At 38.4% G+C, this 26,863-nt stretch overlaps 1 protein-coding gene across 1 annotated transcript in view; it reads left to right on the forward strand.

The window, feature by feature from the left end:
• Window positions 1–26,863, forward strand: part of Cenpi (centromere protein I) — a 60,138-nt gene that overhangs the window by 435 nt on the left and 32,840 nt on the right. Inside the window, exons 2-14 of the mRNA XM_090326955.1 lie at window positions 515–691; window positions 3,254–3,391; window positions 8,568–8,686; window positions 8,949–9,056; window positions 15,824–15,872; window positions 16,161–16,207; window positions 19,272–19,361; window positions 20,576–20,704; window positions 22,217–22,384; window positions 22,527–22,647; window positions 23,678–23,769; window positions 26,491–26,608; window positions 26,696–26,760. Coding sequence (XP_090183081.1) covers window positions 610–691; window positions 3,254–3,391; window positions 8,568–8,686; window positions 8,949–9,056; window positions 15,824–15,872; window positions 16,161–16,207; window positions 19,272–19,361; window positions 20,576–20,704; window positions 22,217–22,384; window positions 22,527–22,647; window positions 23,678–23,769; window positions 26,491–26,608; window positions 26,696–26,760 — 1,326 coding nt within the window. The 5' untranslated portion in view covers window positions 515–609. The remainder of the gene's footprint in view (window positions 1–514; window positions 692–3,253; window positions 3,392–8,567; window positions 8,687–8,948; window positions 9,057–15,823; window positions 15,873–16,160; window positions 16,208–19,271; window positions 19,362–20,575; window positions 20,705–22,216; window positions 22,385–22,526; window positions 22,648–23,677; window positions 23,770–26,490; window positions 26,609–26,695; window positions 26,761–26,863) is intronic.

Consider the following 26,863-nt stretch of genomic DNA (forward strand, 5'->3'; position numbering starts at 1 on the left):
CTACCTTGCTATACCTTGGGTCTAGTAGAGACCTACCTAAAAATGCACTTGAACTATACCTCAAGCTCCAGTTTGACATTTTGGCTATGCATTTTCAGAGTACCACTGACAAAGTAAGGGCATACAGATAAAAAAAACAAACAAAACCAAGGAGGGGTGGAAAAGATAGAATTGGAGAAAAAAAGTTTATGAAATGCATTGGTTTCAGACTTGGGTATATGGTATAGCCATTTTAAGAAGAAAGTTACATTTTTAGGGTTCAGTTGTTAAATGGTGTTGTAGTGGGCTGTTAATTCTGTTTCTCTTAGGGTGAAGGACTTTCTGAAATATTTAATCTATGGGTTTGTTTACTGTATTATCAACATATTTATTGTATACTTGTATGCTATGTATTATGCACTAAATGTGAAAATATAGGCACAAATGGTTGCCTCTGAAGAAAAAGGGATTATGTGGTAAATAATAACTTCTTTCTATATAGAATAACACAGAGTTTGATGTTATCTCAAAACAGAGCAGAAGATACAACATTTCTAAGTTAGTAGTAGTTGTCAGACGAGTCTCATAGTCCAGAAAACAAAACAAATACCAAGAAACTCAAGGTTCACTATGAAAACAAGCAATCCAGTAGAAGAGGATAATGATGAAGCTGAGGATGCTCTGCAAATAGCAATAAAATACTTTGACAAAGGTAAAATCTAATTGTTTTCTTCTTATGAATGTCCTGTTCTATAAAAACATTCTCATCTTCAAAGCTGAGCATGGTGGTACAGACTTATAATCCAATACTTGAGAAGCAGACGTAAGAACAACATGACCTCAAAAACAAAACAACAACAAACATGAGCTCAAGGTCAGCCAGGGAGGGTAAGACCCTGTCTCAAAAAAAAAAATCAGTCTTTTATAAGTTTTCATTTTTTTAGTGGGTCATGGGACTTGAATTCTGGGCCTGGGTGCTGTCCCTGAGCTTAAGGCTATGGCCCTACCCCTTGAGCCATAGCCCTACTTGCCATTTTCTAGTAATTAATTGGAGATAAGGGTCTCATGGTCTTTAGTGCCCAGGCTGTCTTTGAGCTACAATTCTCAGATCTCAGCCTCCTGAGTAGCTAGGATTACAGGTGTGAGCCACTGCACCCGGCTTTATAATTTTTTTGTCAGACATGGAGCTTGAACTCAGGGACTGGCCACTCTCCCTAAGCTCTTTTGCTCAAGGCTGTCACTCTACCACTTTGAGCTACACTATCACTTCTGGTTTTCTAGTGCATAATTGCAGATAAGAGTCACACACTTTCCTACCAGGGCCTGCTTTGAATGGTGATCCTCAGATCTCAGCCTCCTGAATAGTTAGGATTATAGGTATGACCCACCAGAACCCAGCCATCAGTGTTTATTCTTGAGTTTTTGTTTTGTTTTTGTTGCTAGTCCTAGTGCTTGAATTGAGGGCCTGAACACTGTCCCTAATCTTCTTTTCCTCAAGGCTAATAGTGCTCTACCACTTGAGCCACAGCTCTGCTGCCAGCTTTTTGGTAGTTTATTGGAGCCAAGACTCTCATGGACTTTCCTGCCTGAGCTCACTTTGATCTATGATCCTCAGCTCTCAGCCTCCTGAGTATCTAGGATTAAAGGCATGAGCCACCATTGCCCTGCTTTTTTTAACACTTTTTTTGCTTGTCCTGGGCCTTGAACTCAGGGCCTGAGCACTGGCCTTTGGCTTTCTCAGGGCTATAGCTTTGAGCCACAGCACCACTTCTGGCTTTTTTCTATGTATGTGGTACCAAGGAATCGAACTCGGGCCTTGATGCATGCTAGGCAAGCACTCTACCACTAGGCTAAACTCCTGGCCCCTCTTAACACTTTTTTTTCCTCTTAACACTTTTTAAGGAAAATATTTTTGTTTATTTATGATTTTATTTAATAGGTATTGATTGAGAATCTAACCACTATATATCAATATATGGTACTAAGGACATAACAATAAAACATCTTTCCAGGAGAATGGTTTCCAGACTGCCATACATTGTGATCATTTACCACTTTAAGCCACAGCACCACTTCTGATTTTCTCGTGGTTAAGTGGAGATCTTAAGAATCTCATGAACTTTCTTGTCCAGGCTGGCTTTGAACCATGATCCTCAAATCTCAGCTTCTTGAATATTAGGATAATAGATATGAGCCACTAGCACTTAGCCCAAGAACCTTCAATCATATATATTGATACTATATACCCTTTTTTGCCAGTTCTGGGGCATTAACTCAGGGCCTGAGGACTGTCCTTGGGCTTTCTCAAGGCTAGAGCTCTACCACTTGAGCCATAGCATCACTTCCAGCTTTTTCTATGTATGTGGTACTAAGGACTCTAACCTGGGTCTTCGTGCATACTAGGCAAGCACTCTATCACTAAGCCAAACTCTTGATCCCTAGCATATACTCTTATTTAGATATTCAGATTTTATCTCTATGGGATCCAAACTGGCATTGGGTATTTTTTAAAGACTTCCAGATGATTCCAATGCACAACAGAGTTTGGGAACTGTTGCTTTAGTATGGAGAGAGATTAAAAATTAAATGCTTATAGCTAGTGTACAGCAGGGATGCTGTAAAATATTGTTGCTAAATATTTTAAAGTTTTCAAAGGTTTTTCTGGTGGTACTTGAGCTTGAAGCTTGCACTTGAGCCATGCTTATAGTACTAATTTTTGCTTGCTGGTTTTATTTTTGCCAATCCTGGGGCTTGAACTCAGGGCCTGAGCACTGTCCTTGGACACTCTTTGTTCAAGGCTAACACTCTGCCTCTTGAGCCACAGCACTACTTCTGGCTTTTTGTATGTATGTGGTACCGAGGAATCCAACCCTGGTCTCCATGCAAGCACTTTACCACTATGCCAAACTCCTGGCCATTTTGCTGGTTCTTTTTGATAAGTTTCTAGCTTTCTGAGTTATGATCTGCCTACTTTTCTCCCCATTGTTGCTGGGTCACAGGTACAAGTCACTGTGTTTGGTTTCTTTTCCTTCAGATAGTTTCATGGCCATTTCTCCCTGGGTTGGGCTTGAACTATGGTCCTCTCATTCTCAACCTCCAAAGTATATAGAAACACAGGTATGAGCCACTGCCATGTGGCTGCTTTCAAGAGCGTTTTAGGAAGATATTTTTCAGTAGAATTTATTCCTTTATAGAATTCAAAGTTGTAATTATTAAGATTGAAAACTAAGAAAAATTTAAAGGCCTCACAATTTAATAATGCTCCTTTCTTTAGGTCCCAAGAAAGCTTTACGAAAGAAAGATGAGATCTTGGAAAGACACTTGAAAACTGTGGAAAATGTGGCTTGGAAGAGTGGATTACCTCCAGAAGGAATCGACATTTTATTGAATGTGGCACTTAGTGGCATATTTGGTATGTTGAGGGGATGCATGTTTTATTAGTTTGTCATTAGATTTACTCCCTCCTCAGTCTTTGAATTAGATGTCATTGTAATCAGTTGGTATTCTTTATTTCTACTATTTTCTCCTTAAAACCAATCTGATAAGATTATAAAAAGGGCCTTTTGGGGCTGGGAGTTTAGCCTAATGATAGAGTGCATGCCTTGCATGCATGAAGCCCTGGGTTTGATTGCTTCGTACCACAAGCATTCTATTGCTAGGCCATACTCCCCTGCCTCTGGAAGGTATTTTAGACTCAAATATTCTCATTTTATTTTTTTTCAGATTTCTTTTATTAATTAATAGTATTGGAGTTTAAACTAAAGTCCTTGTTTTTGCAAGGTAAACACTCTTGTCAGTTGAGCCAAGCTCTCCAGATCAAGTAGCTCATCTTAAAAATGAGGAAACAAAGCTGTGCCAGTAACTCACTGCCTATAATCCTAGGAGGCTGAGATCTGAGGATCGCAGTTCAAAGCCAGCTCGAGAACTAAAGTCTGTGAGTCTCTTAGCTTCATTTAACACCAGAAAACAAGAAGTGGCAGGTAGAATGGATAGGTGTTTTCTCTTTTGAAATTTCTCTTTTCTTTTTTGACATCTTAGAAATGAATATTCAGAAATCTTGGGGCTGGGAATTTAGCCTAGTGGTAGAGTATTTACCTAGCATGCACAAAGACCTGGGTTCCATTCCTCAGTACCACATACATAGAAAAAGCCAGAAGTGGTACTGGGGCTCAAGTGGTAGAGTTCTAGCCATGAGAAAGCTCAAGGACAGTGCTCAGAGCCTGAGTTCAAGCCCTGGGATTAGGAAAAAAGTCAATGTTCAGAAATCTTTTATGGTATATGTGAGATCTTGACATGTTTCAAATACATATTGCCAGCTCTGAAACTTACTTATAACAGTTGGAAAATAGTCTCTTGTTTTTGTTGTTATTTTTTTTGGCCAGTCCTGGGGCTTGAAATCAGGTCCCAAATACTGTCCTAGAGCTTTCTTAAGAATAACACTCTACCACTTGAGCTACAGCACTACTTCCAACTTTTTCTATGTCTGTGGTACCAGGGAATCAAAACCTGGTCTTTGTTCATGTTAGGCAAGCACTGTGCCACTAGGCCATGCTTCCAGCCCCTACATTTAGCTTTTTGGGGGAAGTTGAAATGCATATTTGGGGAAAATTTTACTGGAAATATTATTAGAATTAGGTTTATGCCAGTGGTTGGTGCTTCACATCTGTAATCTTAGCTAGTTGGAAGGCTGATTGCTTAGGATTGTGGTTTGAAGCTAACCAAGACAGGGCAAATCAGAAGAAGTCTTATCTCCAACTAATCACCAAAAACAAGAATTGGAGATGTGGCTTAAGTATTAAAGTGCCAGCCTACATCACTCAAGCCCTAAGTTCAAGCTCCAGTACTGTTGCACACACACACACACACGTTAGGTGCAATGAAGCATTAGAATCATTAGAAATTAATTAAAAAGTTACTATAAAGCAAAAATATTGTAAGAATTGAAAGTGTAATCCAGGCATGATAGTATGCATTTATAATCCCAGCAGTTGGGAAACAGGCAGGAAGATTGAGAGTTGAACAGCCTGGGTTACCAAGTGAGATCCCGTCTTTAAAAAAAAAAAATCACAGAAATGGTAAGACAGAAGACAAAGGATGAACCAATACAACACTGATACTTACAAGACACTATGTTGAAAATGAACTTTACAATGTCGGGGGGATTGGAGGATGAGACAGGGAAAGTGGGAGAAAATGAGGAAAGGGATAACACTGTTTGAAACGAAATGTACTGATTACCTCACTTGTGTAACTGTAACCTCTCTATATATCACCTTTACAATAAAAAAAAAATTGGGGGAAAATAGAAAACACAGGTTAAAAAATGCCCCAAGGACTGGGGAGGTAACTCAGAAGTAGAACACTTACTGGGTTTGATCCCCAACACCAAACAAGTAAATGATTAGTAGATAGGAATGGGAGAGGATAAAATATTAAAAACAAGAAGCTTAGAGGGAAAGCAGGGATTATTTTAAATTATTTTTTTGCCAGTCGTGGGGTTTGAACTCAGGGCCTGTGTACTGGCTTTGGGCTTTCTCAAGGCTAGAGCTCTGCTCCTTGAGCCACAGCATCACTTCTGGCTTTTTCTCTGTGTTGTGGAACCAAGGAATTGAACCCTTCCTAGGCAAGCACTCTACTGCTAGGCCAAACTCCCAGCCTCAAAATTCTTTTTTTTAAAAGCCTATTATTACTTTCTTCTCTGAGAATGTTGGTGTAGAAATTGATGAGAGTTTTTTTGTCAGTCCTAGGGCTTAAACTCAGGGCCTGGGCAATGTCCTTGGACACTTTTTGCTCAAGGTTAACGCTTTGCCACTTGAGCCACAGTGCCACTTCCAGCTTGTTTTGTGTATGTGGTACCAAGCAATCAAACCCAGGGCTTCATGCATGCTAGACGAGCACTCTACCACTAGGCTACGCTCCTGGCCCAGATGGGATTTTTTATGTTTTAATTTAATTTTTAACTTGATGAAGATATTTTAATTTGGAGTCTCAGCAAACAACTTGGTAAAAGCCAGCATCTGTGCCATCATTTATATTACCAGATGGGAAAAAGGTACAAAGGTTATCTCTATATTCTGAAAGATCGAAATGCCATTACTGTCATCTAATCCCATTCTGCTCCCTTTGACCCGTGTTATTGGACCAGAGGATACAATACATATTTTTGTGCTAATACTGAGGCTTGAATTCAGGGCCTTGTACTCTCACTTGACTGGTTTTGTTCAAGGAGGCCACTCTATTGAGCTACTGTTATACTTTTGGCTTTTTTGCTGGTTAGTTGGAAATAAGAGTCTTACAGAGGGGTGGGAGTTTGACCTGGTGGTAGAGTGCTTGCCTAGCATGCACAAATACCTGAATTCCTCAGTACCATATACATAGAAAAGCCAGAAGTTGTGCTGTGGCTCAATTGGTAGAGCTCTAGCCTTGAGAAAAGCCCAAGGACAGTACTCAGACCCTGAGTTTAGTCCCTAGCACTGGTTAAAAAAAAGTCTTACAAGGGGCCGGGAGTTTGGCCTAGTGGTTAAAGTGCTTGCCTAGCATGCATGAAGACCCGGGTTCGATTCCTCGGTACCACATACATAGAAAAAAGTCGGAAGTGGTGCTGAGGCTCAAGTGGTAGAGCTCTAGCCTTGAGAAAGTCCAAGGACAGTGCTCAGGCCCTGAGCTCAAGCCCAGGACTGGCAAAAAAAAAAAAAAAAAGTCTTACAAACATTTCTGCCTGGTTTGGCTTCAATCCTAAATCCTCATGTCTCAGCCTCTTGAATACCTAGAATTACATGATTATGTTTGCCATCAGAATAAAATAATATATATATGTGCATATATAAATATATGCACGTATATAAATATATGTACACACACACACACACACACACACACACACACATTTTTTTTTGCCAGGCCTTGGGCTTGAACTCAGGGCCTGGGCACTGTCCTTGAGTTTCTTTTGCTCAAGGCTAACACTCTACTACATGAGCCATAGTATAGCTTCCAGCTTTTTCTGTTTATGTGGTATTAAGAAATCAAACCCAGGTGGCTTCATGCATGCTAGACAAGTACTCTAACACTAAGCCACATTCCTAGCCAAAAATATATTTTTTTAAGTTTCTGAATTTAGAAATTCGAGGAAGATGTCAATATCCTCTAATAAATCAGTCTTGAGTTGTTCAATATCCTCTAATAAATCAGTCTCGAGTTGTTAATAAAGAACATTTTAAATTTCCTTATGATTGAAAGGCTTTTTTTGGAGGCATCTTGCTTATCATAAGATTCATCATGTTTAAATTTCAGTATTTCTAGCATATTCACAGCTGAACACTGATGACCATTATTTAATTCTCAAATATTTTTATTGCTTCTTAAAGAAACTGTTCTTATGCTCTTTCCTTTTTTCCCTAAAGAATCTGAAAACTAGCTAGCTTTGTTTGCTTTGTTTTCTTTCTGAGACAAGGTCTTGCTATGTGACCAGGTTGGCTTTGAACTTCTTGTCCTCTTGCTTTAGTCTCCGAAGTATTATGGCCACAAACATGAGATCTGCACTTGGGATTTTATTCTTCACTTATAAGAAATAGTTGAGCCAAATAATTTGCTTTATAATTTATTTTAGAAGTGTAAGTTTTAATCTTTTGGAATGTTGGAGACTGAACCCAGGACTTTATATGCTATACAAAATTTCTACTACTGAGCTACATATCCAGCCCTACAGTTTTTTATTTTTATTTTTATTGTTTAAATTTACAGGCTAATTTTTGCCTTTCTATGTTTTTTCTTTTTTGTCATTTTTTGTCAGTCCTGGGCCTTGAACTCAGGGCCTGAACACTGTCCTTAGGCTTCCTCAGGGCTAGAGCTCTGCCACTAGAGCCACAGCACCACTTCTGGCTTTTTTTCTATGTATATGGTACTGAGGAATCGAACCCGGGTCTTCATGCATGCAAGGCATGCACTCTGTCACTAGGCCAAACTCCCAGCCTCTCCACTTTTGTTTTGAATACATTTTTTTGCCAGTCCTGGGCTTTAACTCAGGGCCTGAGCATTGTCCTTGGACTTTCTCAAGGCTAGAGCTCTACCACTTGAGCCTCAGCACCACTTCTGGCTTTTTTTTTCTATGTATGTAGAACCCGGGCCTTCGTGCATGCTAGGCAAGCACTTTAACCACTAGGCCAAACTCCCGGCCCCTGAATATTTTTTTTATATAGGTCATGGGTTGTGAACTCAGGGTATATGTGCTGTCCCTGAGCTTTTTTGCATAAGGTTATTACTCTACCACTTGAGCCACAGCTCTGCTTCTATTTGGTGATTAATTGGAGATATGAGTCTCATGGACTTTTCTGCCTGGGCTGGGCTGACTTAGAACCATGTTCCTCAGATATTAGCTTCCTGAGTAGCTGGGATTACAGAGGTGCACCTCGGGCCCTTGTTGAATAATGTTTTATAAGGATGATAAAGAGATTAAATATTATGTACTTTTGGGTTTGTATTATCTTCAATATAAAGTGAGATTTTTTTTATGACTGGTACTGAGTAATACTAGTGAAGGAATAATTGTGACTGTAAAATATCCTTTAATTTAGACTTGATCTGCTTTCCAGGGAATGCTGTAAACACACGGCTATTGAAGTGCATGATTCCAGCCACTCTAATATCAGAAGATTCTGTGGTTAAGGCAGTCTCCTGGCTCTGTGTTGGCAAGTGTTCTGGTAGTATCAAGGTAATCTTTTTATAAACACTTTGATAAGTCCTTCAGGCCCCACTTAAGGCTGGCAAGGAAGAGCCACTTAGGGAGTAATGGCAGTGGCCTTTTGTGCAAAACCTGTGGTTTTTGGAACAATGTAGTTTAATACAAGGACTCTGTTCAAACAGAAATTTTTACTCAAATAAAATGTATTCTTATACTCTATGCTATAAGATTTAATGCAGTTCTTCTGTGCCAGTTTTATTTCTCTAAAGATAAGCATTTTGTCTTTTGATAGGTACTTTTTTATCGTTGGCTGATTACAATGCTTGACTTCATTGATCATAAGGAACAAATTAATTTGCTGTATGGCTTCTTTTTTGCTTCATTGCAAGACGATGTCCTGGTAAGTGAACATTAGACAGCATTGAGCATCAATTGTATGATACATTTGAGTATCTTGGCACACCATACTATTTTGCTGTATGTCCTTTCTTTTGCTGGTACTGGGGCTTGAACTCAGGGGTTGAGTGTGGTCCTTCAATTTTACCCTTCAAAGCTGGCACTCTACCACTTGAGCCACACCTCTACCAGCTGTTTTGGTGGTTAATTGAAGAGTATTATGGCCTTTCCTGCTTAGGCTGGCTTTAAATCTAGATCCTTATATGACAGCTTCGTGAGTAGCTAGGATTACAGGCAGGAGCCACTAACACCCATCTTTTAAAGAATTACAGATGTTACAGAGAGGGTTAATTCGACATTGGAAACTCTGTTACTCTAGAACAGTGATTATTGGTTTTTTTTCCCCCTTTGAACCACTTCAGCACAGTCCTTTGGGTTACTTACTCTACATTTTCTTGATTAACAGTTCATCAAAATTAATGAGGAGAGCATTACTTTTCCTGAATTGTAAATGGACTGGTTTTGATTAAATAACATTATTATTCCCATTAAAATCATTAGTAACTCTAAGAAATCAATCTACTGTCCACCTGGAAGACTTTCAAGGACCATCAATAGTTCATAGACCATGTGAGCCACTCAGCTAATTGAATTTCTTTTGCCTTTGGGAAAGAAATTCGTCTCTTGATTTCATTTTTAAAAATTCATGTTCCTATTGTGTTCCTTGCATTTTATCAGGCATTGTAGAAGACTTAACATTTATCATGTTTTAGTAGACTACAAATTTAGAATCTAGTTATGGAATTAAAGAAAGCACATAAGGTTAAATAACCTTTCAAGTGTTAAATTATCAGAGACAGTAAATGATCACGTGGGGATAATAATTGCTGTAGTATTTTCCAGAAAGAAGCGAATACTGTAAATCATGATTATGTAAAAGACCATAAGGGCCAAGTATAGTGGCATGCACACCTGTAATCCCAGCTAATTGGGTCATGGATACAGAGGATCTAAGTTCAAGGCCAACAGAATTTGGATCAAAAAATGTAGCAAGACCCAATCTCAAAAGTAAGTTGGTTATGCTAGCTTAGCTACTCTAGCAGTAGAGCTAGGAAAATCTAGGTTTGTGGAGTTAGCATGAAAATTGTGTCTAGAAAACAAAAATGACAAGTACCAGTGGTCATGGTTCAAGTGGTTGAGGTCTTTCCTGGTAAGTGGAAGGGCCTGAGTTCAAACCCTGGCACACAAAAAAAGAAAACAAAATCAGGAAGTATAGGAATGTAGCAGTGAGCCTTAAAGGTTGAATAAATTTGGAATTTTATGAGAAGAGATGATATTTGATAACATTAAGATTTCAAGCAAAGTTGTGAGATGTGTAAAGTGTGACTTAGGAGACCTACAGTACACCAGCCTGACATTAAATAATTGGGAGTTGGTTTTGAGTAGTGATGGTTAGTAAGGCTAAGAATCTTGGTTGGATGGAGGAATGCTAAAATACTTGCCTTGTAGTTTAATTGTCTGGGCCTGCTCTGGGCATCATTGGAGTTCAGACTTGCTGAGGCGCATCCAGTGTACTGTGTGGGCCGTAGGCTGCTGCTTTTGTTGTTGTTTTGAGTTTATGTGCATGCAGGTGTACATGCTTGGTTAGAGGAGGAAGGAATTTATGATGACTAGGGTTGAAGCTGAAGAAGTTGTGGCTGAATGTGTGATCAGAAGTAGGCTACTTGTAATGCTCTCTGGTAAAACTGACCTGTGGGGACAGAATCTCCCCCCAGATGATGCACACAATGACTCTAGTGGAGGGTAATTCAAAGAAATGTATCACCTGGGCACTGGGGGTTTGGGGACTTTGGAAGCAAGGTGAACAGGAGCCTGCAGAGGCCTCATTCAGTGGGAGAGGAAACACATAATGGTGCGTCAGAGGTGCCCCTTGGAGGTTTGGAGGTGTAACTGGAAAGTTTGTGAGTAGCTTGGAAGAAGTTTTACAGTAAGCAAGAACTTTGGAAGAGAAGCTTGCAAGAAGTTTGGCAGAGATCCAAACTGAAGAGCCAGTGCCATTGAACTTTTGAGTGTTTATGCTAACGTTATACTCATAGGCTGTCCACGCTTGGGTCACGCTTTCTCTCATAGTTGTCGCAAGCAGCTGAGCTCAGCTGTAAACTGATGGCACCTTCACCTGTACTGTTTTTTTTTATTGTAATTAGTAAAAGGGTTACATGATATTTGCCAGATAGAAGGTGCATTAATTCACATACATTGATACCCTTTCACATATCTTGGTACCCATTTCCCTCCCCCCCCACCCCCCACCCGTCTTGGTTTTCCCCCCTTCCCTATCAAATTTCAAATATCCAAATACAAATAAATTCAATATATCAGATAACAAAGTGAGATACTATACCAATATGAGATAACCAAGGGACAGCAAAGGAGATGAGAGACAACATAGTACATTAAGGACAACAATCATTCATTATATGGCTTTTGTTTCAATATCCTGGAGGTCCTTTCAATTAGCTTCACATTATATGGCCTTATGTATCAAGATTTTGCTCTACTGCAGATCTCTGCTAGTAGAGCCCAAGGTTTCTACTGATTATGACAAATGAGGGAAACCATTGAGCCTAAGTTCCTTTGAGTCTGGCTTACTTCACTTAATATGATTTTTTTCTAAGTCTTTCCATTTCCTAACAAATGGGGCGATGTCATTCTTTCTGACAGCAGCATAGAATTCCATTGTGTACAAATACCACAACTTGTTGATCCACTCATCAACTGAGGGACATCTAGGTTGGTTCCATATCCTTGCTATGGTGAATAGTGCTGCAATGAACATTGTTGTGCTAGTGGATTTAGTATGTCCTTGTTTCTGGATGGTTGGGTAAATGCCAAGTAGTGGAATTGCTGGATCATAGGGGTCATGCCACTGATTAGGTGCGCGTGGCTTAGGGCCTCAAGGACGCACACTACTGAGCATCAAAAGCCCCCAAGGATTTTTGTGGGGTTTTTGTTTTTTACATTTGTTTTGCTATAAAATAAAGTCCAACCAGGTGTCCTTAGTAGCCTTGTGTCATGGCATTCTCTCATACCACTTTACTTTAAAGAGCAATGTGTTGTTCTTAATCTTCCTAGGCCTGTGCATCATGAGCAACTCAAAGATTCAAGAAATCTTACCTGATATATTTTCAAAAGGATAATTTTTCCTTAAAAAAATAAAACTTACCCTATATAGCAAAAATATGGAACCAACCCAGATACTCCTCAGTAGATGATTGGATCAAGAAGATGTGGTATTTATATACAATGGAATTCTATGCTGCCATCAGAAAGAATGATATCGCCCCCTGTGTTAGGAAATGGAAAAAAATCATATGAAGTGAAGTAAGCCAGATTCAAAGGAACATAGGCTCAATGGTTGCCCTCATTTGTCATAATTAGTAGAAACCTTGGACTCTTCTAGCAGAGGATTACAGTAGGGCAAAACCTAGGTACATACGGCCATCTAGGAGGAGGCTAAATGAAAGGACCTCCAGGATATGGAAACAAGAGCCATATAATGTGTGATTATTGTTCTTAATGTGCTAGGTTATTTCTCATATCTTTTGTTGTCCCTTGGTTATTCTCATACTGTTACAACATCTTACCTTGTTATCTGGTATATAGTACATATGTTTATTTGTTTATTTGAAATAGGATAGGGAAGGGGGAAAACAAGATGAGGGGAGGAAGTGGGAGGAGGGAAATGGGGACAAAAACATAAGAAGGGGTATCAATGTTTGTGAAGTAATGCACCTTCTATCTGGTGAATATAATTGTAACCCTTCTATTAACTTCAATAAAAAAATAAATAATTCAAACAAAAAAAATATAACTTAAATGGATATAAAAAAAATCTTGGTTGGAGACAAATTGATAACATTCTCTATTAAGAGGAATAGTCACTGAAAAATTCTGAGCAGAATGTGTTATAGGTTTTGTTGTTGTTGTTAAGTCATAGGGCTTCAACTCTGGGCCTGCTGTCCCTCAGCTCTTTAGCTCAAGGCTAGCGCCTTCACTTGAGCCACAGCACCACTCTGAGCAGAATATGTTGAAAGCAGCTTTCCAGGAAGCTGTATCTAGTTGTACTAAATAATATGGATCGGAAGAGAGAGTAAGGCCAAAGACAAGTTAGGAGGCTTGACATGATAATCCAGATATACTATGAGAAAGTTTTAGACCGGAAATTGAAATTCTTAAGCTTGATCTGTGGACTCTAGGCCTCCATGAGATGCTTTCAGGAGTTGAGAGAAATCAGATTTTCTTAATAATACCAAAATAAGCCGTTGCGATGGCTCACAACTGTAATCCTAGCTACTCTGGATGCTGAGATCTGAGGATCAAGATTCAAAGCCAGTCTGGGCACAAAAGGATCTGAGAATCTTATCTCCAATTAACCTCCAGAAAACAGGAAGTGGGGATTGCTCAAGGGTAGGGCGATAGCCTTGAGCTGAAGAGCCCAGGGACAACACCCAGGCCCAGGGGTAGGGTGGTAGGCTTGAGCTGAAGAGTTCAAGGACAGCGCACAGGCCAAATTCAAGCCCCATGACCCCCGCACACAAAAAATAATATAAAAATATTTAGCTATTTTTATTCTGAATTAAATTCATGGCCTACCACTTTTGCTTGGCTTTTTTTCTGGTATTGGGGCTTGAACTCTGGGCTTGACCACCGTCCTTGAGTTTCTTTTGCTTTAGGCTAGTTCTTTACCACTTGAGCCACAGCACTATTTCTGGCTTTTTATGAATTTGGTTAATTGTAGGAAAGGGTCTCACAACTTTCCTGCTCAGGCTGGCTTTAAACCATAATCTGAACATCTCAGTCTTCTGAGTAGCTAGGATTACAAATGTGAGCCCCGTGTGCCTGGCTTGTTTTTCTTATCTTTTAAAAATATATTTTATTGTTATTATACAGGTGATGTACAGAGGAGCTACAGTTTCATAAGTTAGGTAATGACTACATTTAGTTTTGAACAATATCCTATTTTTCTTTTTATGAATAATATTTACCATATTATAATACACATGTTGAAAATTGCCGTTTTTAGTTTGGGTGCTGGCGGCTCACACCTGACCCCTGCTAAGAATAAGACCTCAACAGATAGATACTCACAGTGAGAAATGATCATTTAGTAGTTTAATTAGCAACTATATTGAGTGGGTGCTATATCCCAATTTAAGGACTAAGCTGTTAGCAACTCATAGTACAAGGCAGGCATGGGTGGCTTATGCCTCTAATCTTAGTTTCTCAGAGATGGCTGAGACCAGAGCATTGAGAAGTTTGAAACCAGCCTAGGCAGAAAAATTTGTGAGACTCAATCTATAATTATAACGAATGAAATGGGAAACTGAAGGTGTGATTCATGTGGTAGAGCAGCGTTTGTGACCAAGTAAATCAAGTAAGAAAATACAATTCCCAGAGTTTAAGCCATGGTAATGGCAGAAAAAATTAATAATCTATGGACTAGGGTTATAACTTAGGGGTAGGGTGTTTGCCAAGCTTTTACAAGAACCTGGGTTTGATCCCCAGTGGAATATCAGTTATTATTGAAAATAATAAATTCAAGAGTAAATAACATGAGAAAATTATTTGAATGGAAAATCAAGATAAAGGGTTTAAGTTTATCTTTTTTCCCCCTTCCACAATATATTTTTCGTTTGTATCTTAATAAATGTAGATGAATATTGAAAGGAATACATACATTTTGGTTTAGCAGAAGGATGATAGGCATTTCTTTGCCTTTATTTAAATTGGCTGCATTGTTTTTACATTCCAAAAATAGTAAGAATGACCTGCTAGGTTTCAGCTAAAACAGCTGTCTTTTATCATTGTTGTATGAAGGTTAAGCATGTCAAACCTAAAACTCTGGTATCTGAAATGTTCAAAAATCTGAATCTTCTTGAGTACCAACATGATACAAAAAAAGAATTCCATGCCTTGTTTTATAATTTACATTCATAATACAGGAACACTAAAATGCTGCATAAAATTGCCTTCAATTTGTGCATATAAAATATATATAAAAGCCAGGGACAGTGGCTCACGCCTATAATCCTAGCTACTCAGGAACCTAAGATCTGAAGATACAGGTTCAAGGCCAGCCTGAACACTAAAGACTCTTACCTGCAATTAATCACCAGAAAACCGGAAATGGGGCTGTGGTTCAAGGGGTATGGTGGTAACCTTGAGGTGAAGAGCTCAGGAACAACGCCCAGGCCCAGAGTTCAAGTCCCACGACCGACAAGAAAAACTGTATATAAAGCCAGGCATTGGTGGCTCACACCTTTAATCCTAGCTATTCAGGAGGTAGAGACTTGAGGATCACTGTTTGAAGCCAGCTGAGGCAGGAAAGTCTGTGAGACTTTTATCTCTCGTTAAATCACAGAAAATGCCAAAAGTGGCATTGTGGCTCAAGTGATATAGTGGTAGCCTTGGAAAAAGGAGCTCAGGGACAGCACCTGGGCCAAGATTTTAAAGCTCAGGACTGAAGGAAAAAAGTATATAAAACATAAATGAATTTTGTGTTTAAACTTGAGTCCCATTCCTGAGATATATTATTATCTATATTCACTTCTGTTCTTAACCGTTTCAGATAAGGGTTTAAAAAAAGCTTTGTACAGTTGTTTAATGGAGTCCTGATACCTTTTTTAAATCAGCATAAGATTGACATTTGGGAAAATATATTGCTGTTTTGTTGAAGATACATTGTCATTTCTCTTTTGAATTTTTTCACAGTGTCCGTATGTCTGCCATTTGTTATATTTACTTACCAAAAAAGATAATGGTAAGTATTTTCATTCTAGTTATATTACATTCACTGTATAATTAGCATTTGTTTTGGCCTTTATAACGTTACAGTAACTATTAACATTCGTTATTTGACAGGGCTCATGTTGTGGAAATGGATTTTTACTATTTTTTGTCTAACAGCATTTGCTTAATGGCTAAATTGACAGTGTTTATATTGTTATGTGTTGTAAGAAAAAAACTATATGAACTAAATGATAGTTAAGTATAACACATCTCTTCTTTTTCTGAACCAAATGCATAGAACTTCTTTCCTTTTTTCTAGTCAAACCATTTCGTGTGAGAAAATTGATTGATCTTCAGGCCAAAATGGTGAGTACTGAAAAAACCTTGGACTTGCCAGTTGTACCATGTGACAAGACATAGGCTAAGTATTGAAGACAGAAAATCAGATAAGTCATTGTCTTTTTTTTTCTTGCCAGTCCTGGGGCTTGAACTCAGGGCCTGGGCAGTATCCTTGGACACTTTTTTCTTAATACTAGCGCTCTGCCACTTGAGCCATAGCACCATTTCTGGCTTTTTCTGAGTAAGTGGTAACCAAGGAATCAAATCCAAGGCTTCATGTATGCTAAGTGAGCATTCTACCACTAGGCTACACTCTTGGCCCAAGTCATTGTCTCTTAAGAAACTTCCTTTCTGAGTTACTCAGTCAAAAACAACAACAAAAAGAGTGTCAGGTAGAGCTCAGTGATAGAGTGCTTGCTGAGCATGCTCTTAGCCCTGAGTTCTATTCTCAGTATCAAAGAAAAATTAGAATCAGACTCAGGTTCAAGGAGATATAATTGGTTAAGAGAAAGTTGAATGGATGAATATGAATTAATAGACAATGTAGAGTAGAGGACTCCCATCTAAGAGGACCACAGGTATGAACATATGTATATGTCAAACTGCCAACTGTTTAAGGAACTGCCAAGGAACACATGTACATGTCAAATTGCCAACTGTTTATGGCTGGGAATATAAATTTGAGTGGCTAGTATTAATAGTTTTTATGAGTGTATCTAGGAAACATTTTTAAGATGTTTTCTTCTAGATACTAGAACTTTAATAAACGTGGCAAGTCATTGTCCCTTATCCTTATAGCTCTCTTGAGTTATTTCTGTTATACTTGCCAGGTAATAGATGTCTGTGAAGCTCTGGATTTAAAACACTTGGAAGTAGGGCAGGGAGTTTGGCCTAATGGTACAGTGCTTGCCTAGCATGCACATACACAGAAAAAGCCAAAAGTGGTGCTGTGGCTCAAATGGTAGAATGATAACCTTGAAAAAGCCCAAAGACAGTGCCCAGGCTCTGAGTTCAAGCCCCAGAACTGGCAAAAGATAACCTCAACACATTTAGAAGTAGAAATAGTAGTGTCCCTACCTAACTGAAGCCAACGTGGCCTTTCTTAAAGCATTTGCATTGAGTGGAAAATGATCATAGAATATGTTATGCACAGTTCAATGATTATTGATTTATAGCATCTTGTTTGAATCCATGGCTACAATCTTTTTTTAAATTTCTCTGAAGATATTAATGATGATATTTTTGTCCAACTTGTTGTATTTTACATTTGTGAAATTTGTTAAAAAGATAAACATTTTTTTACCTTACACTAAAACATTTCATTGGATTTAGAAAATTCTTGCTGTAAGACTTTAATGCTAACAATTCCTCAATTCACTAAAATTCATCTTAATCATTATAATAAATAAATAAATATATATATACACACATATATTTATAAATGGCTCAAGTGGTAGAATGCTAGCGTAGTAAGCATTAGGCCTTGAGTTAAACTAATATTGCAAGAAAATACAAAGTAAAAGAATGTAAGCTAAGTGTTGGTGGCTCATGGCTCCTAGCATACTCAAATAACTGAGATCTGAGTATTATGGTTAAAGTCAGCCTGAAAAGAAAAGTAATGAGACTCTAATTTCCAATTAACTAGCAAAAAAGTCAGAAGTAGAGTTGTGACTCAAGTTGTAGAACACCAACCTTGAATGTAAAAGCCAAGAGAGAGCGGCCTGGTCCCAAGTTCAAGCCCAATAATATCACATACACAAAAATCAATGTAATTTTAGAAGACTGTTTAAGGAATACAGTTGTATTCCATATAATATTTTGATCAACAGCCTATATATACAATATTATATGTCATAGAGCTTAAATCTTTAGCAGACTCCATCTAGGTTTAAGTACATTCTACCATGTTTTCAAAATGATGAAATAATCTAATAATGCATTTTCCATAACATTTTCCCATTGCTCTTTAGAATTTTATTTTGTTAGCATTCATTTATAATAGAGTTCATTGTGATAAATCCATCCATGAGTGTAGTGTACTTTCAACAAGATAACCTCCATTATATTCCTATATTCCCCCTGCCACCTCATCGTTTCTCAGTGTTTTGGTTATCATTATGTTGTATGTATGTATGTATGTATGTATGTATGTATGTATGTATGTAACTTCCTTTTATCTTCACCCTTCAGTATCCTTTCCATTTCACCCTCTCCCTTACAATGATCCTTTGTCATTTTAGGTCTACATTCTATATATGAGTGAAAACATATTTGACATTGAGCTCAGCTTATCTTATTCAAAACAATGATCTCTAGTTCCATGTACTTCTTGCAAATGATGTAATTTCTCTTTCTTTTATGGCTCAGTAATGGTTTATGGTTTTTATTTGTCATATTTTCTTTATCATTCACTTGTTGTTGGGCCCATTGCCTGATTCCACAGGTTAGCTGCTGTGAACATAACTACAATATACATGGACATGCAGGTGTCTTCCTATCTTTTTATTATATTCACTCAAATACATGCCCAAGAATGGTTCCCTACTGTTGTTTAGGTGGAGATGACTATTATATATTTTTTGTGTCAGCCTTAGGGCTTGAACTCAGGGCCTCAGCACTGTACCTCAGCTTCTTTTGCTCAGTGCTAGCACTCTACCACTTGAGCCATAACACCCTGATGGCTTTTTCTGTTTATGTGGTACTAGGGAATCAAACCCAGGACTTCATGCATACTAGGCAAGTACTGTACCACTAAGCCACATTCCCAGCTCCAATTATTATATATTAAAGTCCCATTTACTATAGTGTTCCTTTCAATAATATTTTAATACACTTGCTTACTAATTTATAATTCATGTAGTATAATATTTTCTTTGGATAGCCAGCTTTATGAAAGCTATTTAATAGTAATTCTTTCATTACTTTATTTCCTTTTATTATATGTATGTATGTATGTATATATTTAATATCCCTTAGGATATGGGATATGAATACTTGTTTAGTACCATATTGCTGCTTGTTGTCTTCTTGGTATTTGTTTTCTTGCTTTCTAATTGGCTACAGAATTGAAAATGGAAAACTTTTATTGCAGGGAATGCAGCCACATCTGCAGGCTTTGTTGTCGCTGTATAAATATTTCGCCCCTACTTTGATTTCTCTATCATTGCCAGTAAGGAAGAAGGTAAGGAATTTCATAGAAATCAGTCCTGTTACATACTAAATCCACTAGCACAAAGATGTTCATTGTAGCACTATTTACCATAGCAAAGGTATGGAACCAACCCAGATGCCCCTTAGTTGATGAGTTGATCAACAAGATGTGGTATTTATAAACAATGGAATTCTATGTTGCTGTCAGAAAGAACGACATACCCCCATTTGTAAGGAAATGGAAAAACTTGGAAAAAATTGTGTTAAGTGAAGTAAGCCAGACCCAAAGGAACATAGGCTTAATGATTTCCCTCATTTGTAATAATTAGTTCAAGCCTTGGACTCTCCTATTACAATAGCTCAGAACCTAGATACATAAGGCCATATAGTATGACACTAAATGAAAGGACCTCCAGGATATAGAAACAAAAGCCATATAATGAGTGATTGTTGTCCTTAATGTACTATTTTATATCTCATTTCTTTTGCTGTCCCTTGGTTATCTCATATTGTTAAAGTATTTTACCTTGTTACCCATATTGGATATATGCTTATTTGGTTATTTGAAATGGAATAGGGAAGGGGGAAAACAAGATGAAGGGCAGGGGTGGGAGGACGGAAATGGGGACCAAGACATGAGAAAGGGTATCAATGTTTGTGAAGTAATGCATCTTCTATCTGGTGAATATAATGTAACCCTTCTATTAATTACAATAAAATATATGAAAAAATCAGTCCTTTTGAAATTGACATATTATTTTTGTTAGTTAATTTTCAGATTTGGGCTAAAATAATTGCAGTCTTGTATTTAGTGTAATAGTATAACGTTATTTCAGGGGAAATCTTATTAGGATCAGCACTTTGAATTGATTACATTCGATGCATGTAATAGATTCCTGATTAGGGGCCGGGAGTTTGGCCTAGCGGTTAAAGTGCTTGCCTAGCATGCATGAAGACCCGGGTTCGATTCCTCGCTACCACATACATAGAAAAAAAGCTGGAAGTGGTGCTGAGGCTTAAGTGGTAGAGCTCTAGCCTTGAGAAAGTCCAAGGACAGGGCTCAGGCCCTGAGCTCAAGCCCAGGACTGGGAAAAAAAAATAGATTCCTGATTAGAAAAAATTAAATGGATATATAAGGGTACAAAATATTTCATAATATGTTTTCACTTAATAAGGTGTTTTAGTCTTTATGTTGCTCTGCTGTATAGGTATCAGTTCTCTTGTATTTTATATCTATGTTTATAGGTCTATTTTAAGACCTCAGCGAACCCATGGACTTCAGCTTTAATTGCTGTGAGGCAAAGAAACCAGAGACCTTCTGTTGGACCTTTAAAACTGACATTAGGTCCAGATAATGGCCCCAATGTAAAAAGAGTAAGTATCTAAAGCCCCAGATGACTTGTGTGGCTATTTTTTGTTAAATCTAACTAATAACAATTCAGGTATTGGAGATTATAAATATTTAAATACTTCTTTCTGGGCATAATAGTATATATCTATAACTAGCTACTCTAGAGGCAGAGATCAGGAATCTGTTGTATGTCCCAAAGGGCCGGGATATAACCTAGTGATAGAGTGCTTGCCTAGCATGCTGAAGCCCTGGGTTCGATTCCTTGGTACCACATATGCAGAAAAGGCTGGAAGTGGTACTGGGGCTCAGGTGGTAGATCACTAGGCTTGAGAAAGTCCATGAACTGTGCAGTGCCCAGGCCCTGAGTTCAAGCCCTGGACAAAAAAAAATAAAACCCAAAACCAAAAAACTTTTACACAAAAAAGACAGCAAGTATGACAAAACGGGTAAAATTGATTACAATCCAGTACAAACATGTAGAAATATAACAGTGAATGCCTCTATAACTAATATAAACTACTAATAAAGAATATAAAAGGCTAAAAGGGACGGGACTATGCTGAGTTGCACTTGAGTCCCCAAGTTTCGTCTCTAGTATTCCATTCATAAAAACACTTTTTTTTGCCAGTCCTGGGGCCTGGACTCCTAACCTGGGCACTGTCCTTGGACACTTTTTGTTTAAGGCTAGTTCTCTGCCATTCGAGCCATAGCAATACTTCTGGCCTTTTCGGTGTACATGGTACCAATGAATCAAACCCAGGGCTTTGTGCATGCTAGGCAAGCACTCTACCACTAGACCACACTCTTGGCCCTTTTGTTTTATTTTTCATGGGCCTAGGCTCTGTCCCTGAGCCTCTCTGTTCAAAGCTAGTGCTCTACCACTTGAACCACAGCACCACTTCTGGCTTTTTCTGTTTATGTGGTACAGAGGAATTGAATCCAGGGCTTCATGGATGCTATGCAAACATGCTATCACTAAGCCACAATCCCAAGCCTATTTTAATTTTAATTTTTTGCGCTAGTACTCATGCTTGAACTCAGGGCTTCACACTTGTTTTTCTGCTTATCTTTTTTGCTTGTACAACTTGAGACACTGGGCCTTTTATTGGTAAATTGGAAATAAGTCTTTTTGTCTGCCTGGCCAGGTTCTGGTGGCTTACTCCTATAATCTTAGCTACTCAGGAGGCTGAGATTTGAGGACTGAAGTTCAAAACCAGTCTGGGCACAAAAAGTCCATGAGACTTTTATCTCCAACTAACCGCCAGAAAAGAAAGAAGTGACAGTCTGGCTTAAGTAGTAGAGCACTAGCCTTTAGCTGAAGAGCTCAGGGAAACCATCCAAGCCTGAGTTCAAGCCCCACAACTGCAAAGAAAAAAAAATTGTCTGCCTGGGATGGCTTCAAATTTAGATTCTTAGATCTCAGCCTCCTGATTAGATAGCGTTTCATGGGGAGCCACTGGTACCTACAACTGCTCTTATATTTAAAACTTGTAGCCTGTGAAGTCTACTGATATTCTGTTATCTTTCTCCATTAGAAATGGAAGTTTCATACAGTTATACCAGTGCTAAGTTCTGGTACCTATGCTATAGAATGTGGGAAAAAAGAGATGAGTCTTTCTGATTATCTCAATCACAATAGATCCCTCCCAGTGGAACAGCTTCAAAGCTTCTCTCAGCTTCTACAGAACATCCATTGCTTAGAGGTATGTGACTAGACTATGTACTTATTTGCATTTTCTATTTGCTCTTTATTGCCTTTCTTTTGTTTTCTATTTCTTGTGTGATGATTTTTTGTTGCCATGATCCATTCTCATGTACTTACTTTTGGCTGATCCATCTTTACAGCTGCCTTCACAGATGGGCTCAGTGTTAAACCATCCCCTCCTTCTTCACTATATTAACTGTGTCAGAGACGAGTCAATCTTACTGAGGTTGTATCACTGGTTGAGTCAAACATTACAAGAAGGTAAGAGCTCATATTTAAAGGCGTGAAGATGAATGAAGATGAACTGAGATACTATACAAATGGGTTACTTTTATATGGGTTCCAAATTCTAGATAAGACGAGCCTCTTATTTAGAATTAGTACATATAATTATTGCCTGGGTAATCCTATATTCAGAACATGAGTGCTCATGTTACAGTTTTAAGACAGTGAGAAAAAAGGAATGTTGTTAAGGAAACACTGCTGGGTGGTCAATAGAGCTCTCGGATACCTCTGATGAGTGTCACAATCCAAGCATCTTCTCTGCATATCTACAAACTTGATTTTCAACAATACTCATTGAGTTAATGCTTACTGAAATAGCAACTTATTTTTTTATGTGAGAAACAATTGGTGTTTTTATATACCAACTAGAAAATCTTCTTTGCTATTGAAATATAAGGGAGACAAATTTGTCATATTTCTTAATTATAGAATTAATGGAAAGAGTTGTGAGCAACAATCTTTCATCCAGGCCATAAGTAAAATCTGATTATTTCACTACACTAATATGGTATTTTTCTCCAGAGGTAGTCTTTTTGACAGCATTTTCTTTTTGCCTATCTTTTTTTTTGGTCAATTGTGTGGCTTGAACTGTGGGCCTGGTTGCTGTCCCTGAGCACTTCAGCTCAAAGCTACCACTCTACACCTTGGTCTGGGCGTTGTCCCTGAGCTCTTCAGCTCAAGGCTACCACCCTACCTCTTCCCCTCTTCTGGTTTTCTAGTGGTTAATTGGAGATAAGGGTCTCATGGGCTTTGTAGTGCCCGGGCTGGCTTTGAATTGCGATCCTCAGATATCAGCCTCCTGAGTAGCTAGGATTATAGGCATGAGCCACCATGCCCAACTTACGTCTACATCTCTGATACAATCTCTGGTGCTAGATAGCTAGCAGACGGGAGACTTAGAAGTTCTTAAATTTGTTATTTGTCACTTGAGCATAGTTGTAATGATACTTCATGTACACTTCATTATTTTCTAACTAGATGCTTGTGTTTACTCTTTATGCTCTAGAGTGTCTTTGGTATAAGGTGAACAATTATGAACAGGGGAAAGAATTTATGAACCTCTTGGACACTGTCATCCGGGCAGAGTGCTTCTTACAAGTAAGATTTCACATGCTTTCTAAACATTCCATCCCCTTTACTGAAGTTTATTTATATGTATATCCAAAGCCTTTCATATGGTACCTAACATTGTTTTGTGAACCTGTTTGCATACTTTGAAATTCATTGCAAATAGAACCCACAACCTAATCAGACTGATGATGATCTTTTGTGCTATTGAATTGGAAAATAAATACATTAAATTTGCAAATAAAAATGCTTATAGTTTAAGAGTACAACCCATACCAAAAAAAGAGTACAAACCCTTGTAATAATTGAAAGCCAATAAAGTAAATCATATAGGATTATCACATGTGTTCCTTTTTTTTATCAGTCCTGGGGCTTGAGCTTGGGGCCTGGGTGCTGTCCCTGAGCTCTTCAACTCTAGGCTAGTGTTCTACCACTTGAACCAGAGTGCCACTTCTGATTTTCTGGTGGCAATTGACAATAAGAGTCTCACAGACTTTTGGGCCAGGCTGGCTTTGAGCCTCGATCCTCAGATATCAACCTCTTGGGTAGCTAGAATTACAGATGTGAGCGTCTGATGCCTGACTAAACTTGTGTTCTTAATAGCAACATTTTTTTAGATAAGAACTTTATATATAGCTCAGGCTGGCCTAGAACTCATGATCTTCTTGCTTCCTTCTCCTAAATTTTGGGATTACAGGAATGTGCCACTCTATCAAGCAACCACAAATATTTTTGAATATCAAATATGGTCTAGCAAATGGACTATTGGCCTGAGTAACCCTCAGTGGCATTTTAAATAACAATTCATGTATCAGTACTGTCCAGAAGCTTTACAAAAAAGTTGTTCCTTGTTTTATGTTCATCCATTACTGCCTACCCTTCTCTCTATTGGGGTACTTTCAGTACCCAGTCTCTCATACATTATGAACTACCAGAAGGCAGAAGCTATATCTAACTTTTCTTCATGTACAAGTATTCAGCTTTGTACCTAGTACTAAAAAGATGCTCAGTGTTTAGTCAATGCAGTTGAGTGGTTGTAGTAAGATACAGAGAATAGTCTAGGTGACTTTGAGGTTTCTTGCTTGGGAGGATGGATAGCATTCACCTAGGAAAAGAATATATGTACCAGGCACCAGTGGCTCATGCCTATAAATCCTAGCTACTCAGGGGACTGAGATCTGAGGATTTCGGTTCAAGGCCAGCCCAGTCACTAAAGTCTGTGAGACTCTTATCTCCATTTAAGCACCAGAAACCCAAAAGTGGTACTGTGGCTCAAGGGTTAGAGCCCTAGCCTTGAGCTGAAAAGCTCAAGAACAGTGCCCATGCCCAGAATTCAAGCCCTATGATATACCAGAAACATTTAAAAAACAAAGAAATAGAGATTTAGGACTCCTCATTTTTTTCTTTTTTTCTTTTTTTCCAGTCCTGGGGCTTGATCCTAGGGCCTGAGCACTGTCCTTGGCCCTTTTGCTCAAGGCTATCACTCTGCTACTTGAGCCACAGCACCACGTTTGGCTTTTTTTCTATGTATGTGATACTGAGGAATTGAACCCGGGTCTTCGTGAATGTAGAAAAGCATTCTACCACCAGGCCAAACTCCTGGCCCCTAAGACTCCTCATTTAAAGAGGGATGATTTTAGCTTTGATTTTTTCATATGGATGACATTGTCCAGAGACTTTATGTCATGAAATGATGTTCTGGGATAGTTTTGATATATGCCAGTACTTAAGGCTGAAAGGAAATAAAAGAGAAGCCCTGAGTCCTTACACTAGTGGAAGTAGAAGTATTCTAGACAGTAGGACTTATGCTAGATGGAGCTAGCTGCCCAGACTTTGGATTCTGTATATGGTCTCTAAAGAAATTCTGTCCCTCTTCCAGAAGTAGTACTGTGGCTCAAGTGGTAGAGCTCTAGCCTTGAGAAAGCCCAAGGACAACGTTCAGGCCCTGAGCTCAAGCCCCAGGACTGGCACCAAAGGAAAAAAAAACACATTCTATATGCCAGGCGCAATGGCTCATGCCTGTAATCCTAGCTACTCAGGAGGCTGAGATCTGAGGATCATGGTTCAAAGCCAGCCTGAGCACTAAAGATTGTAAATCTCTTTTTTGTTGCCAGTCCTGGAGCTTGAACTCAGGGCCTAAGCACTGTCCTTGGGATTTTTACTCAAGGCTAGCACTCTGTCACTTAAGCCGCATCACCACTTCTGGCTTTTCTATATATGTGGTACTGAGGAATTGAACCTGGGTTTTTGTGCATGCTAGGTGAGCACTTCACCACTAGGTCAAATTCCTGGCACCCAAGACCGTGAGACTCTTTATCTTTTATTAATCACTAGAAAACTGGAAGTGGTGCTGTGACTCAAGGGGTAGGGCAGTAGCCTTGAGCTGAAGAGCTCAGGGACAGCACCCAGTCCCAGAGTTCAAGCCTGACATTCTATATATTTTATTGACTGTTGATGTTATTGTAAGTATTTTAAAAGTGTTTCATTTATTAAAAAACCATTGTTTTTTTATCTTCTTCCCATTTGTTGATTTTTATAGTATTTGAACTCTATTAATATAGTAATGTATACAGAAACTCATCTCATCGTTTTACTGAGAAAAATCTGGCACCTATCTTAAGGTTTTGAATATATGGTTGACAAAAACATTAGTCTTAGAATGAATCAATTATAGTACTAAAGAAACTTGTCCTGTAAGAAATAATTATGATATAAGAATCCCATGTCAACCTGTATTGATTAATGTTTCAGGAGGGGTTCTATTCCTGTGAAGCATTCCTGTACAAAAGCTTTCCTCTCTGGGATGGTCTGTGTTGTCGATCACAGTTTCTGCAGCTCATGAGCTGGATTCCTTTTAGCAGCTTTGTTGGTATGTATCATAAAAAGTGGAGTCATTTAATTTAGTGTAATATAAATTGAAAGGATTTTCAGTAATCTTGTACTTTTTAATTCCTAGAGATAAAGCCACTTCTTTTTGATCATCTGGCGCCTCTCTTTTTTACATCAAGTATTTATTTCAAGGTAAAGCAAACCCCCACCTTCTTTATTGCCCTTAATAAGTATTATTCCATTGACAGTGGCCTATAGTTACAAGTTTGTTTTAGCAGTGTTTTGGTTTTCTTTT

Source organism: Megascapheus bottae, chromosome X, assembly GCF_031878675.1.
Source record: "Megascapheus bottae isolate mThoBot1 chromosome X, mThoBot2.hap1, whole genome shotgun sequence".
Classification (NCBI taxonomy): Eukaryota; Metazoa; Chordata; class Mammalia; order Rodentia; family Geomyidae; genus Megascapheus; species Megascapheus bottae.